The sequence below is a fragment of the Pecten maximus genome, chromosome 12, assembly GCF_902652985.1.
Source record: "Pecten maximus chromosome 12, xPecMax1.1, whole genome shotgun sequence".
Lineage (NCBI taxonomy): Eukaryota > Metazoa > Mollusca > Bivalvia > Pectinida > Pectinidae > Pecten > Pecten maximus.
Window position 1 is genome coordinate 41,169,936 of NC_047026.1, and position 17,124 is coordinate 41,187,059.

Here is a 17,124-nt window from a genome sequence, read left to right on the forward strand (position 1 = left end):
GGTTGACCTCTACGATGTGTGAAACATCTTAATGTATGGTTGACCTCTACGATGTGTGAAAGTTCTTGGTGTATAGTTGACCTCTACGATGTGTGAAAGATCTTGGTGTATAGTTGACCTCTACGATGTGTGAAAAATCTTGGGTATGGTTGACCTCTACGATGTGTGAAAAATCTTGGTGTATGGTTGACCTCTACGATGTGTGAAAGTTCTTGGTGTATAGTTGACCTCTACGATGTGTGAAAGATCTTGGTGTATAGTTGACCTCTACGATGTGTGAAAAATCTTGGGTATGGTTGACCTCTACGATGTGTGAAAAATCTTGGTGTATGGTTGACCTCTACGATATGTGAAAGATCTTGGTGTATGGTTGACCTCTACGATGTGTGAAAAATCTTGGTGTATGGTTGACCTCTACGATGTGTGAAAAATCTTGGTGTATGGTTGACCTCTACGATGTGTGAAATATCTTGGTGTATTGTTGACCTCTACGATGTGTGAAAGTTCTTGGTGTATGGTTGACCTCTACGATGTGTGAAAGATCTTGGTGTATTGTTGACCTCTACGATGTGTGAAAGTTCTTGGTGTATGGTTGACCTCTACGATGTGTGAAAGATCTTGGTGTATTGTTGACCTCTACGATGTGTGAAAGATCTTGGTGTATTGTTGACCTCTACGATGTGTGAAAGATCTTGGTGTATTGTTGACCTCTACGATGTGTGAAAGTTCTTGGTGTATGGTTGACCTCTACGATGTGTGAAAGATCTTGGTGTATTGTTGACCTCTACGATGTGTGAAAGATCTTGGTGTATTGTTGACCTCTACGATGTGTGAAAGATCTTGGTGTATTGTTGACCTCTACGATGTGTGAAAGATCTTGGTGTATTGTTGACCTCTACGATGTGTGAAAGATCTTGGTGTATTGTTGACCTCTACGATGTGTGAAAGATCTTGGTGTATTGTTGACCTCTACGATGTGTGAAAGTTCTTGGTGTATTGTTGACCTCTACGATGTGTGAAAGATCTTGGTGTATTGTTGACCTCTACGATGTGTGAAAGATCTTGGTGTATTGTTGACCTCTACGATGTGTGAAAGATCTTGGGTATGGTTGACCTCTACGATGTGTGAAAGATCTTGGTGTATTGTTGACCTCTACGATGTGTGAAAGATCTTGGTGTATTGTTGACCTCTACGATGTGTGAAAGATCTTGGTGTATTGTTGACCTCTACGATGTGTGAAAGACCTTGGTGTATGGTTGACCTCTACGATGTGTGAAAGATCTTGGTTTATGGTTGACCTCTACGATGTGTGAAAGATCTTGGTGTATGGTTGACCTCTACGATGTGTAAAAGTTCTTGGTGTATGGTTGACCTCTACGATGTGTGAAAGATCTTGGTGTATAGTTGACCTCTACGATGTGTGAAAGATCTTGGTGTATGGTTGACCTCTACGATGTGTGAAAGATCTTGGTGTATTGTTGACCTCTACGATGTGTGAAAGTTCTTGGTGTATGGTTGACCTCTACGATGTGTGAAAGATCTTGGTGTATGGTTGACCTCTACGATGTGTGAAAGATCTTAGTGTATGGTTGACCTCTACGATGTGTGAAAGATCTTGGTGTATGGTTGACCTCTACGATGTGTGAAAGATCTTGGTGTATGGTTGACCTCTACGATGTGTGAAAGTTCTTGGTGTATGGTTGACCTCTACGATGTGTGAAAGATCTTGGTGTATGGTTGACCTCTACGAGGTGTGAAAGATCTTGGTGTATGGTTGACCTCTACGATGTGTGAAAGCTCTTGGGTATGGTTGACCTCTACGATGTGTGAAAGATCTTGGTATATGGTTGACCTCTACGATGTGTGAAAGATCTTGGTGTATGGTTGACCTCTACGATGTGTGAAAGATCTTGGTGTATGGTTGACCTCTACGATAAGTTTTATCACACACATTAGACACACTGTTACCAAGTCCATGCATTCAAACGCACATGTGACAATTTTACTCTAGTATCCGTTTTTTTGTATTTTTTGTATTTTTGTATTTTTAAAGCATTTTCATCAACATATGATGTACTTAATAAAATAATTCATTCAAATTCCCTTCCATTCATCATCATCATCATCATCATCATCATTACCGTATTAAGGACTTTATATATAAGTCTTGTTAGGAGCCAGCTAGAATACTGTTATCAGATCTGGTCTCCTCACCAATCTTTTCTTATCCACCAGATCGAAGCTGTTCAGCGTACGTTTTTGCAATTTTTATGTTTTAAGGCACATATCGACTTTAATTCCATGTTTAGTTAGTCAGTATTTTAATCTTCCAAGCCTAAAACATAGGGGAGCAGTTTTAGACTGTGGTTTTCTTTTCAAATGTGTAAATAGTGTATTTGACTGTCCTTATTTAGTTGAGCAAATGTATCTTATAGTTCCTGGTCGTAATCTACGATCATCTCATTCCGTTCAGTCTTGACGTCAGAGAAGTTGCATAAATGTTAGAAAGTATACTGTTTTAAACAGGATTCAATGTAACTTTAACTATTTTGATCTTGTTCCAGACTGTGATATGTTTTATTTGTCTCTCGCTAAGTTCAAAGAACGAATAAACAATACCATTTTCCACTAGTTCAATGTTTTGTATAATTATATAAGTCTGTGTTAGTTATAGTTTTTATTTCATCCAAATGCAAAACAAGCATATAGGGAACAGTACAAACATTTTCGTAATTGTCATGACATAGACAAGCATAAGATGTTACATGTTTACTGACTGTGATATTTTATACTTCTGTTGTATTTGTTATCCATTCTGTAAGTGTAACCCTTGGTCTAGAAATAAATAAATAAATATATATATAATAAACTGTTATGTCGTCATTGAAGACAATAGAAGCGCTTCTCTATTAAGTTATCGGTAAGTGTAACCCTTGGTCTGTAAAATTGGAAATAAATAAATAAATATATAAATAAAATGTTATGTCGTCATTGAAGACAATAGAAGCGCTTCTCTATTGTGTTATCGGTTATATACACTACGTTTGTATTTCAGAAGGACGGATCTGTAACTGTAATATCATAATTTACAAAACGTTAAAAATATTATTTTCTGATCTATTTCACTTATAGAAATTCTGATTTTACCAATCAATTTGACCGGTAGATTTTGCTAAAGAAAAAAATATATATCCATAAGAATCTTCAGTAATACCAAATATATTTCACTCGTGTGGCTAATATTTTAATATTTTTCACTTGTGCTATGCACTCGTCAAAATATCAAAATAATAGCCCCACTCGTGCAATACATTTCGTATTACTGAAGACACTGTCACATACAATGTATCCCGTATATACAGTACCTTAATATATTTGTTATTATTCCCAAAAACCGACCTAGGTCATACATACATGAAAGAAATATTACAAACCAAAGCCACCGGTGTAATCCTCTTTTAGGATTGAAATACGACCACAACTCTTCATTACTTCTGTACATACAATTTATGTAAAGAATTTTATTACACAGAAAACAAACATATACACGGTACATAGATGGTACGTGGACATAATTATTTAAAGAGGCTTACCCGCAGACGGACCGGTAAACGGCACATCTCCGATCACTTAATAAACTTCAGTCCACGTTTCTATGTGACAAAATTAGAGGCTTTCCGACTTTATTTCTTGAAAACAATTACAGAATATTTATTTAAAAGACGTTTTAAAACTCAACCTGAGAGGGAAATGTATGGAATATAACGGCAAATCTTCTTTGTAAATCGCCGCTGCCTTTGAAGTTATCACTGAGCGGCACTGTGCACGTGCATGTTTCTTTGATGTGTCAATCAAATTAGACTTATTGCGGGTTGCGATTAAATAAATAATATTTAAAAATGAGGTTTTAATATCACTTTTCAGCGTTTTATAAGGAAAATAAAATGAAAAACTCAACAATTCCAACAATCTGTCATGTGTAAAAAATCTTTTTCTATTAGCCAATTTTTCTGATCTCTCTGCGGGCAAGCCTCTTTAAACTCACAAAGCTTTTAACCACATTTTCACAGACAATATTTGTCCGTTAAGAATAACCTTTACCACTGTAATTCAAACCGATTATCAAAAGAATGAAGTGCTGATATACGTTTTTTATGATCAGATGGCGAATATTGTCAAAGACTAAAAGATCATCTTCTAAAAAAGAATAACAAAATGAATAGTCCTCTCGATACGACCTCAATATCAAATGTGATTACATAAATCATATTATAATTTGATTTTGTATGAAACACGCATTTTCATTGGCTGAAATAATTTTGTTATACCTCCATAACAAAATTTTTGACGTTGCGAAATGTAACGTCATTTTTGATTGGCTGATGACGTTGCGTAATAATTTATCACAGAAAAGAGTTCGCGGTTTATTTAGAGTACACTCCAGTTTTTTCTGTTATGACTGTATAACAGAAAAAATAATTGATGTTAATCCTTAAATAATAAAATCAGCCCTGACTTCGTCAATAGTCAATATATTTCTTCTAATTTATCTCCAACTCTCCGACTGCGATGCCATATTGGTATAATAGACATTCGGGTATCGTCAGTATTGATGGTTATGTATATTTGCTGTATATATCATCATCTAGGTAGTCACCATTATAATGTGTTCTGTATACTGTGTGTATGATCATACCATGCGATTTGATTGGCATTAGAATAATTATGTAAAATATATTATGGTATAGATTTTAAATCATTATTACTATTTCAATACTGTGTCGGCATACTGTACAGTTCTAATGTGACATACATTGCTTACCTGACATACATAGTAATGTTGTAAATCTAGCGGTGAATTTTGTGAATCTAATGTAGAATTCGTATCACAAATCAAGTGTTTTTATTGTAAATTAATTGGCTTATTAAACATTTTGCTGTTGATAAATGACATTTGTTATAGCCTTATATAGACAATTGAATTACATTTCTAGGTACATTTCAGAAAGCTCCCTAGCTAATTATTCCCTGGATTTTATCCTAAATTTGTATCTTCATTGTAATTTTGCCTTTGTTCTTTTTATTTTTAATCTTAGTTCAGTCAATTTTGTATATGTAACTAAAAAATGTGATATTTAGGCAAAAAAGTATTGTAAAATACTGTTTTTATTTATTTATTTTTCGTTGTGGTAAATAATGAACATTTTATGCATTCTGTAAATTATACAGGACGTATATCGGATAGAGAATTACAAAAACAACTAAACCAGGCATTAACAATCCTATAACAATATTAAAGACGTGTGATATACGGTTGACTGTACTGATAAATCAACAGAATCAGAAAACATGGAGATCACTAGATTAAAATCAGGTTTTAGTTTAATGAGTAGAAAGTTCGAGAATGACATGTGTTTTCAGTTAACATTCCGGGAAATATCCGCATTGATATTACATTACAAGCTGGGAACATTGTAACACATCCGGTTCAAATGCTAAGAGACACTTATACCTGTGCTACATCTTAGGAAAGAAAACTATCAAGTATAGTTTTGACTAATTATTCCAATTGATAATCTTTATTTTATTGTTTATCGTAATACATTTGTACCTTTTGTACAGTTAAAGTAAGGCAAGTTATGAAATAAAACCGGTCGCTTTCACCATGACAAGCTTGATCTACGCATGCTTGTAGTTGATTGTCCCCATGCTCAATTCGTCATTAGGACAACCACACCGATGACACCTACATATGTATCACATCTCAATCCAGTTTTGTTAGAGATCAGTTAGCAAAAATATGATTACTCATAACGTGGATTCGGGTGTCCATGGTGACGTGAGACATCCCTATAATGATGCCCAATCTCTTCTGATTGATCTGTGAAAATATAAAAGTTTGAACAATTGTACAAGTATTCAGTATATCATCTCTAATTTCCCGTCCTTTTAAGATGTTAACGAATCATATATTATTATTTAATACCTAGAATATCTTCCGGACTGATTTCAACTTAAACAAATAGGTAGAATAGAAACGTTTATTTATTACATACACGGTTTAATCTGAGATGTGCTGGATAATAGTATAAGTTACAAAAGCATTACTAGTACAATAATGTATATGATTTAAAACCTATTTACCCGGACATTGATACACAACGATTATCACATATAGATAAAGCTAATACCATTTTACGGATTAATTAATTCTCTTGATTTAGTCTTCATTTGATTCAGGTATCTTCGTTTTACCTCACTAACAGCTTAGTAACTTCATTTCCAGATTTCTAATGTTTTAGTATAGTATCGTACTTACTAATGAAGTACCAACATCATGTATTAATTCAATCGTAGCTACATATGGATCATCACTCTCTTATATCATCATATATAATTACTATTGTATTTCATGTATATGACATTTCATATTATTATATACATAATAATGTACTTTCCCAAATATCATCACGTAGTAATTTTATCATCAATCTGACAATAGTTTCATTTATTATAATTTAATGATATAAATATTATATTTGATATTATTTTTATCGTCATTCAATATACAATGTATCATCTTTTATTGAAATTCAATGATATTATCATTCATTGTCATTAGCTAGTTTCAACAATCATGTAGCTTACAACTCTCTTTGTCATCTTCCTCCTCTTCTAAAACTTTCTTCTTTTGATATTTGTAACAGCAGAACACACCGACGATGATAGCGATGATGATAAGACCAGTCACGACGCAGAAGACGACGACTACAGTCACGTTCAGCTCACTGCAAAATTACAATTTACAGGTTTTTACCCTTACTTTGTCAGGCAAAGACCGAAAGCAATGCGCCAATTATTTAGAGAATATAACAAGCTTGAAGGGATGCTCGAGTTCAAAAGACGTATACTAATACTAATGTAGCATATATATATGCCAGTGTGATTTGTTAACACACTTTTTCTATTGACTAAATGTACTCTTTTGTAAGTATGCCAGTATGATAAAAACACACTTTCTCTACTGACTAAAGGTCAGTATCGCAGTATAATTAAAAACATTTTCTCTACTGAATTAAGGTCAGTATTGCAGTATAATTAACACACTTTCTCTATTGACTAAACGTAAGTTTAACAGTATAATTAAATTATACTTTCTTTATTGACTAAATGTTAGTATCGCAGTATGATTAAAATAAATTTTCTCTGCTAATAAAGTTTACACTTACTCGGGAACTTCGCAACACAATTTGAAACTCAGGTCGGAACAACACTCTCCCGGGCATGTCTTCAGATAATATAGGGTTGGGTTAAGTCTGGCTCGGCTGACCTCACACTTTTTTCCTTCTCCTGGCCCAATCAGAATGTATATCACTAAAACTGAAAATATATGTTGTTTTCATTAACACATTGATAACAATAATCAATTAGAAATTAATAACTTCCCTGAAAATTGAACTTGAAACTCTTGGTTAAAACCTGAAATGTTCTCCTTATAAATATGGATTTTGCACAAGGCAAAACACTTCCTCTCATCCTTAAATTAACAGGTAACAAAGTGGAAAGTCATATTAAATCTTTCAAAATTAATCTTGAGAATTTTAACCTGATATCACTACATTAACTAAATATAAGGTGCGTTTTATGATAAGTAAGGCGAGATTACACTGAAGTCACAACCCTCCAAACATAACAGTTTAAATTTTGATACAATGTCCTGACTAGAATAGTTTTATAATCCACGTGTATCATATAACATTATTTTATTTTATTTAACCTTTAAACTCATAATTACAATTTCTATTTAGAGATCTTTTCAGTATCACATTGTTGACCAATAGTCCAGATAAATTCTGTACTTTTATCAACAGGTCTTAAGTCTGCTGTTACGGCGTATCGGCCATTCAGTGGACAAGTGCATATCTATATAATACTGAATTGTTATGTTAAAACATCATATCTACTACTTATTACAGACAATGGTCGGATTTATCACTCCTGATTGGGAAAGTCGGTTAGCCATATATTTTACCTTTACATGAATTATAGCCTTATTATCTACCAACTTTCAATTGTACATGTATTCCAATTTAAAAATGTCACACACATTTCTTTCTAAAATAATTACACCAAACTGAATCGACGTGGTATATTTGGTGACTTTGAATTCTATTGTCTTTCTGTATTAGTGCCTTGAAGGACAATACACCACATGTTTATGATGGTTTATTATTAGTAACAGTACACACATTGTTCTCATTGTTCTCATTGTTCTTTAGCGTCTTTTACCTGATCAGTTTACCAGGAATAGGTTCCACGTCTTGATCGTCCCATATTACAAATACAGTAGCGCGGAATATTTACTATTGTAATAAGCGGATTTGTTTCTGTCCTTTAATATAAATTTGCCCTTTGTTAGTCTTTAACCAACATGGGAAAGTCACAACGAATACAGTGTTTAAAGCAAACAAAAACAGAATAGAATATGAAGTCGTCAGTTGCAATTTTATTCTGTCCAGCGTTTTAGATCAATTGTATCACCAATTATCAACACCCAACAACTCACACACCCCACCCCACCCCAAGATTCACCTGAGGTATCACAATTAGCTGTGATTCTTGTAATTAATTATAAAATTAATGGATTCCCTCGTATTTTACTTGCTGGTATTTTCTGTTTGTTTTCTGAAACATGTTTTCGTAGCTCTCACCAAAAAATTCATCTTGATATTAGGGGGTCAACGTGACCGCACTGAAAAAACGAACAGGTTTACAACTTACCTGTTACAACAAGACGCCAGTCCATCATAATCTTCTCTCTCTGTATCACGTCAGGAAATTCTATGTCCCGTATTCACGTACAATTATTGTATGATGATGTCCAGTTTTAAGTGAACTCCACACTTCATCGCCCCTAAAATGTTGGTGTGTTGAGCGTCAGTCTGAATGGTATGTGTTGTCATACAAAGCATTGTTAGTATAATGTTTAACACAGTTATGTTAAATTTCAACACGAAAATTTATCAGGAAAAGTCCCCTCTATCTATGTAACTTAAATTATTTCGGTAAAGATTAACAAGCTAGAAATACAAAACATAAATCCGAAATCACTGTGTAAATTTTATTTTTGAAATGTTCAGATAAACGCTGTTCAATCTGTAAATCTTATAAAACCCTAACATCGTAACCCCTACATGTATATATAAAGCACTGTTAACTTAATTTTTAAAATCTTAACTTTTTAAATGACGTACTGATAAAATGTGTGATATGATAGTAAAGCCATTCATGAAAAAGATAATCATCATATCAATTTCCCCCTGATACACTTAACGGTAGGTATCAGTAACATTTCTATTTTGATATTTCGGTAAGCTAGCGAATCCTGATAAACTATTTTGGAAGAGGTGTAAAGCTATCATTTTTTTAAATGCACATGTCGTATACACCGGTATAAATACTTATAGAGTGGTTCTAGTATTTACGGCTGGATGAACCGAAAGAACGTCGAATGTATAATGGCTAGCACAAGAAATAAGATCCTTTATGTAACATGAATGCCCCGTACCCTCTGTCAAAAAGGTGATCGTATTCAATACTAATAAGTCGAATTGATAGATTCAGATTTTTATTGATCACTCTGACACACACGTGTGTTACAGGAGGTCAAACATAAACAGCATATTTTATACATGGCGGAACACAACAAATCTCATACACTCTTTAAATTTTGTCTTTCAACAAACTTACTTACATTTGAGAGCACACGAACATTACATAGAGAAGCTAAACCTTTCAGGTTTGTCAGATTATGATATGTATAATAATAATCTGGAACATATAATTTTCTAATTTGACATACTAATTCATAATTACAGATTAATAAATAATGATACTCGTCACCAACACCATCAGAACACAAAGAACAAATTCGATCATTACGAGGTATACCAGCCCATCGTCTCATTTTTACGGGCAAATGCATATTTAATGCACGAAAATTTTACAATAATGTTTTCGTTTTCTTACATTCAATTTAGTAAAATAATCTTCAATTTGAAATTTAGACTTTAACATGGAGTACATGTGTCCTCTAGATGACACATTTACGTATATAGCTAATTACCCGTAGCCTGAAGGAAATACTGCCTTAATTTATAGACATAAAAAGGTTTAATTGCTCCTAGGTACATTACAGAGAACTTAAAATTAACCTCACGAGTTAATGATTCGTCCTTTATTGTAATTTAGTTTTCTTATTCTTGATCTTAATTCAGTTACTATTTGTATATTTAGCTAAATAGTTCAATGTCTAGGTGAAACACTAGTTAGGTACTCTTTCTTTTTTCTATATTGCAAATTACATTAAGCTTATGTCGAGTACAGAATTGGAAGATCATATAAAGGATGAAAATCATTAGTACCTAGCATTTATAATAATACAACAACAATAGATAAGTATCGTATAAAGTTGACAGAATGAATCAATGTGGAATCAGAAAAAAATGACAGAGATAATTACATTGGACATCAAAATAGGGTTACATTTGTAGCGAATGAATGGTAGGGAAATGGCGCGTGCTTTTTATACAATGCAAATTGTATTTAGTGTTTATCGGAAACAGAATCACAAGTTCTCACCAGAAATAAAGCATGGCAATGTAAATTTCGATACAATGTCCTCACTAGAATGTTTTTATAATCCGCACGAAAATTCGAAAATCTACTGGAGACGTGCTAGTGTATCATATAACATAGTCTAACTATTTTAACTTTATAACTGATAATTATTACAGTCTCTATTGAAGTTCTTTTCAAAATGAAGTTATATATGCCTGTCTGTTGAATACTCAATTACTTATCTTAAAACATCTTATCTACTATTGGTTACAGGCAATGGTCGGATTTATAACTCTTGATGGGGAAAGTCCTACATACAAGATTTACAGGAAATGCAACTTTATGCTGAATGTCGCTTATTTCTTTCTAAAATAATTACACCGCTTAAGCTACGTGCTGTAGTTGGTGACTTAATTCCGTTGTCTTTCTATATTACCAGAACTCCAAAAATAAAGGAATGACCAAGTCTGTGTATAACGATAAAGGAAAATATAATTACCGTCACGATTTCCGTAATTTTGAGACATTTAACGTATACAGTGTAGCGACATTTCTATTTTGATATTTCGATAAGCTCAAAAATCTTCATATCCTATATTTGGAAGAGGTGTGAAGCTATTTTAATGCACCAAAAGAATATCATATATATATAATGACAAACACAAGAAATGTAATCCTTTATGTAACTTGAATATCCCTTTACTCTCTACAGAAAGGCAGATCGATTCAATTTTCATGATTTCGAAGTTACGATGATTTCCTTTAGCCTGAGAGAAACACAGATGATGTATGCAAAACTTTAGTGAATTACTAGTTTATCTGATATATTATATAAGATGGCACTTACCAATACAGCTTCTTTTACTTATAATAAAAGCTATCGCCTAAAATACACACCGGCTTTAACGACAAGTCATTGCCAAACAGCTGCAATTGTCAAATGTAAAATTTATTTATTTTAAAACCACCCTTGAACCAGCACTGCAACAGGTCAAGGACCTGGTAGAGAGAGTGGGCGAAGGAAAAGTCCTCTTTGAGAAGGACTTAATAATGAGAACTGAGGAATTGGAAAAGAAGGAAACTGAAATGATGAAAAGGGTGGAGGAAGTTAGGGAAACATTTCATATTCAGCTGAAGGAAAAGGACGATTTGCTTCGTGAGGCTCTTGCCAAGCAGGATGCAAAGGTAGGGTTTGGTCAGTTCGTAGGTTCCGTAGATGATATTGCTCCAAACGTCTATGGTCCTTCAAAACAGCCGAAGACAGAAGTCAAAAGAGTTTCATTTCAGGCAGACGAAGACCGGGAAGAGGCGTCCATACGGCAGATTCTTGGCCCTTCCCGGGGGAAAGTAGGAAACAACTTGACAGAAAGAGTCAAGCAAACGGAGGAAGAGCTCTCGAGGATACGGACTCAGATAGACGCACTACTGAGGCTTGTTCAGCAAAGGGCCGTCAATCGATCCGCGTCCCCGACACGAGGGTGTGGCTGCTTTGAATGCGGTGAGCTAACACATTTTGCTCGTGAATTTCCGAAAGGTCTCCCCTTCACTTACCGCGGTGCCTTTAAAAGACCAAGGGCTGAGGCAATAGGCCAACCTTCGGCCCTTTCACATCCCACTGAAGTTAAAAAAAGCGCCGATATTTTATTGTGGGAAGTTACCCTATATGCTTCAGACGGTGATTCACGACATCGTCGCTGATTCTCCATATCAGAATGGAAGAAAATGACTGTAGAGCGGTTGTGGACACAGCAGCTCAGGTTACAGTCGTCAGTTTAGAGTTGTTCAACTCCCTTGATGTTGTACATGAATTGTCGCGTGCAATTTGTTTACGTGGGGTTGGGAGAAGATTCTATGGTCAAAGGACATGTCCTGGAGGGGCCATGCATTGAGATAGGCTCCCTTCGTGCTCGGGCCCCGGTGGTAGTTGCTCGTATAACCGACCAAATGATATTGGGACTTGAATTTCTTGATAAACATAGAGCTGTTATTGACTTATCAACATATGCTGTTGATTTGAATGTGAATCCCATGCTGCAATATGCGTACAGGATTCCAATGACGATGGAGCAAACATTTTTAAAGTTCGTCTCAAAAGCAAAGTTGTTGTTCCCCCAGCGTCTTTCAAATATGCCAAAGGTGCATTAGTTGGGGAGGAAGAATCGACGGGTGACATAGTCGTGCAGCCCCATGGAGACTTGAATGGCCTACTTGCTCCAGCCACCCTACAGTCTGACAACAATGATATGGTTTTTTTAAGTTGTGTAATCCTACGGCAACTATATCACCCTGAGGAAAGGGTACGATTTTGGCACCGCATTAGAAGCTGATGAAATAGTCCACGATGCGGACGCGGTCGGATCTCCGATTGTCCGGGAGGTTATCGTTGAGATAGGCAGGGATATTGAAAAGGAATTGGCAAGCGCACGGTCAGTGCTTCCTCCTCATCTTGGTGACCTTTCCGACCGTTCAGTCAGTGGGTTACGACAGGAACAAGCGTTGAGGGTAGCAAAGCTTCTTATATCATTTCCGAAAGTGTTTCCTGATAGTGATTTAGATCTAGGTTTGTTCCGGGGCGGTATTCAACTTGGCCTGTTATTCGAGCCTTTGGTCTTATACCATCGAATGTCAATAAAATTTGTTAAAATGAAATATCAATCATCCCTCGTATATACAGTAGTTTAAGTTAATCTTATGAAAGCTAAGCTTATCTTAGAAAAGGAAACATAATGAATAGGACATGTCCAGTTCTTGTTTTTTTATATAGTTTTTTAGGAGAAAAATTTGAAAGGTGTTACTCATGATTATCTGTGATTGCTTTTGTTTCACTGGTACTTTCTATACTAGCAAGAACATACTTATTAAGCAGGCTAAAACATCGTTTTGATTGATTCAACACAGAATTGCTTGGTAATTTGATATTACCATTCCATCTGTACACTATAACAAGAATATAATAAATCTGGTATATATCCTCTAACTGTCGAAATTAAATTAGAAACTGAAATAGAATGACAATAATGTGTATCTAGAAAAAAAAATCCATAAACAATCATTAAATACTATTGTGGTATTAAATAAATATATAAAGATAGATAAACGAAATAGATAAATAAATATATAAAGATAGATAAACGAAATAGATAAATAAATATATAAAGAAGATAAACGAAATAGATAAATAAATATATAAAGATAGATAAACGAAATAGATAAATAAATATATAAAGATAGATAAACGAAATAGATAAATAAATATATAAAGATAGATGAACGAAATAGATAAATAAATATATAAAGATAGATAAACGAAATAGATAAATAAATATATAAAGATAGATAAACGAAATAGATAAATAAATATATAAATTTATAGATAAACGAAATAGATAAATAAATATATAAAGATAGATAAACGAAATAGATAAATAAATATACAAAGATAGATAAACGAAATAGATAAATAAATATATAAAGATAGATAAGCGAAATAGATAAATAAATATATAACGATAGATGAACGAAATAGATAAATAAATATATAAAGATAGATAAACGAAATAGATAAGTAAATATATAAAGATAGATAAACGAAATAGATAAATAGATATATAAAGATAGATGAACGAAATAGATAAATAGATCTGGTCAGGCTCATAAGATATAATGTTTGAACGTTTGGAGCTAGAACACTACAATGTATATATCTTAACTAGCTGATGTTCTATTAAACTGTGTTTACAGGTCTCGGAAAGCGATATCTGAAATATAAAATGGAATTAAATCAACATGTTATTTTAAATCTTACTTTGAGATATGCTTACTGATGAGTACTCGAGAATTAATCATACTGGACGACGACAGTAAAGGTATATATTATTGTGTACGAAAAGACGACGAAATTCTGGGACAGTCAGTTAAATACGCCCAGCAGCTTAAGTTAAAAATAATCAACACATTTTATCTATCTATTTAATGTTCTTTTATTTACAATGATATGAATAAATGTAAATAACAGGACCGACCACAGGAGTGAAATGATACAATGAATAATAATAAACCAAGAACTATTTATGCTGTACGAAATATATACTGGACTTTGTCAATGTTTTTGTTTTTGTTTTTTCTCTCATTCTTTGATTTGTATAAAATATGACTTTCATTCAAGAATCATTGAAATTATATTCATGTGAAATAAACTTCTTATTTGACGATTATGATATGTTAATGCCTCAATTGTAACAATCTCAGTATAAATAATATACACGAAAGGTTGTAAGGATCTTAAATGTAATTTCATTAAATGAGATTGTATGAGTATAATTATTATCATTTGTTTAAATATCATTATTTATTTATTTTACTAGCCATGGCGAGCAAATAATAAATTTCCAGACGAGTTTCATGAAATCCCATATGATTTATAATTGAACTATTAGTCGTTGTCTTCATTCTTTACACTGACTGCCCTTAACGGTCACTGCCTCTCAGCTCCTGCCAGCTGAAACCTCCCAGCTGAAATATATATGCTTAAACTATCTGTGCAAATAAATGGAACTACTTGTCGCACATGTACCATAATACTGATAATACCTATGTCTGAGTGAAAAAAAATCTCATATGGAATAAATTACGATATCTTCATCACATAATAACGTACAGAACAGGCTAAAACAAGTAATACTGTATATATTGATTGCGGTAGCGCGCCTCGGAGGATATGTAGCTAGCTACTGGTATTCATAGCCGCAATGAAAATTTAAAAAAATCTATTCAATTCATATATTTACATAACCTTGATTTAAAAAAATTATATCGAGAAAACGAGAAATTTTATTAAAAAGAAAAAATTGTCATGTATACGACGAAACGCCAAATGATTAGAACAGCCGGGAGATCCCGCCTATGCACCACGCCATTGTTTTAATGTCGTTCCGCATTTTCCGGTCTTTTTTGTTTAATTTTGTATAAAACAAAAAGAAAGAAGTATTAAAGTAAAAATAATATGAAATACAATCATTCAATTCAAATCATATTTATTTTATGTGAACAAATTGCAACAAAAACACAATATTTTCATAATTGAAAGGCGGACAATTTTTTTAATGGCGTATTAATATGACCCGATTAATCAGGTGATTTGCACGAGAGACAATGTTTTCATATGGTTTTCATAGTGTATTCATGGTCATATGTTTGTTGTTTTCACTTGGTATGTTCATATCAGCAAACCACATTAGGAATGTAAATATAAATGAATAAATAAAAAAAAATGTAGAGGACTTAATCAAACGGAGACATATATTTTAAATTATCATTCAAAATTCACGACATTACGTCAGTGGTATAACTTCAGTTAAAATACGAAAAAATATGACAGGAGCAAATTAACTGGATAACACGCCGATCAGCTTTTAATGTGTAATAACACCTACACATGTACAATGTGTAACAGTACAAAGTTACTGTTAAATGTGACAGTCCATAACACACACACATATACAATGTGTCACAGTACAAAGTTACTGTTAAATGTGACAGTCCATAACACACATATACAATGTGTCACAGTACAAAGTTACTGTTAAATGTGACAGTCCATAACACACACATATACAATGTGTCACAGTACACAGTTACTGTTAAATGTGACAGTCCATAACACCTTCACATATACAATGTGTCACAGTACAAAGTTACTGTTAAATGTGACAGTCCATAACACCCATATACAATATGTCATGGTACAAAGTTACTGTTAAATGTGACAGTCCATAACACACATATACAATGTGTCACAGTACAAAGTTACTGTTAAATGTGACAGTCCATAACACCCACACATATACAATGTGTCACAGTACAAAGTTACTGTTAAATGTGACAGTCCATAACACACATATACAATGTGTCACAGTACAAAGTTACTGTTAAATGTGACAGTCCATAACACACATATACAATGTGTCATGGTACAAAGTTACTGTTAAATGTGACAGTCCATAACACACATATACAATGCGTCACAGTACAAAGTTACTGTTAAATGTGACAGTCCATAACACACATATACAATGTGTAACAGTACAAAGTTACTGTTAAATGTGACAGTCCATAACACCCACACATATACAATGTGTCACAGTACAAAGTTACTGTTAAATGTGACAGTCAATATCACACATATACAATGTCTAACAGTACAAAGTTACTGTTAAATGTGACAATCTATAACACACATATACAATGTGTCACAGTACAAAGTTACTGTTAAATGTGACAATCTATAACACACATATACAATGTGTCACAGTACAAAGTTACTGTTAAATGTGACAGTCAATATCACACATATACAATGTCTAACAGTACAAAGTTACTGTTAAATGTGACAGTCCATAACACACATATACAATGTGTCACGGTACAAAGTTTCCGTTTAGGTCTCAATATCCAACGACAATACATTTTGTATACCCTGCATGCATTGTGAATATTGCGTACAC

The 17,124-nt window shown here is 33.5% G+C and overlaps 1 protein-coding gene across 1 annotated transcript; it reads right to left on the minus strand.

The window, feature by feature from the left end:
* Positions 1-5,200: 5,200 nt before the first annotated feature.
* On the minus strand, positions 5,201-8,954 carry LOC117339978. The gene is made up of 4 exons (XM_033901705.1): positions 8,783-8,954; positions 7,231-7,381; positions 6,650-6,789; positions 5,201-5,882 (listed from the first exon to the last, which is right to left on the minus strand). The coding sequence occupies exons 1-4, from the start codon at positions 8,808-8,810 to the stop codon at positions 5,806-5,808; spliced, it is 396 nt and encodes a 131-aa protein (XP_033757596.1). The 5' UTR covers positions 8,811-8,954; the 3' UTR covers positions 5,201-5,805.
* Between the last annotated feature and the right edge of the window lie 8,170 nt (positions 8,955-17,124).

Coding starts and splice junctions, on each gene's coding strand:
- LOC117339978 (XM_033901705.1), bottom strand. CDS start 8,810: ATGATGGACTGGCGTCTTGTTGTAACAG. Junction 7,382..8,782: donor CTGGCGTCTTGTTGTAACAG/GTAAGTTGTAAA, acceptor ATATATTTTCAG/TTTTAGTGATATACATTCTG. Junction 5,883..6,649: donor GGAAGATGACAAAGAGAGTT/GTAAGCTACATG, acceptor ATATTTTCACAG/ATCAATCAGAAGAGATTGGG.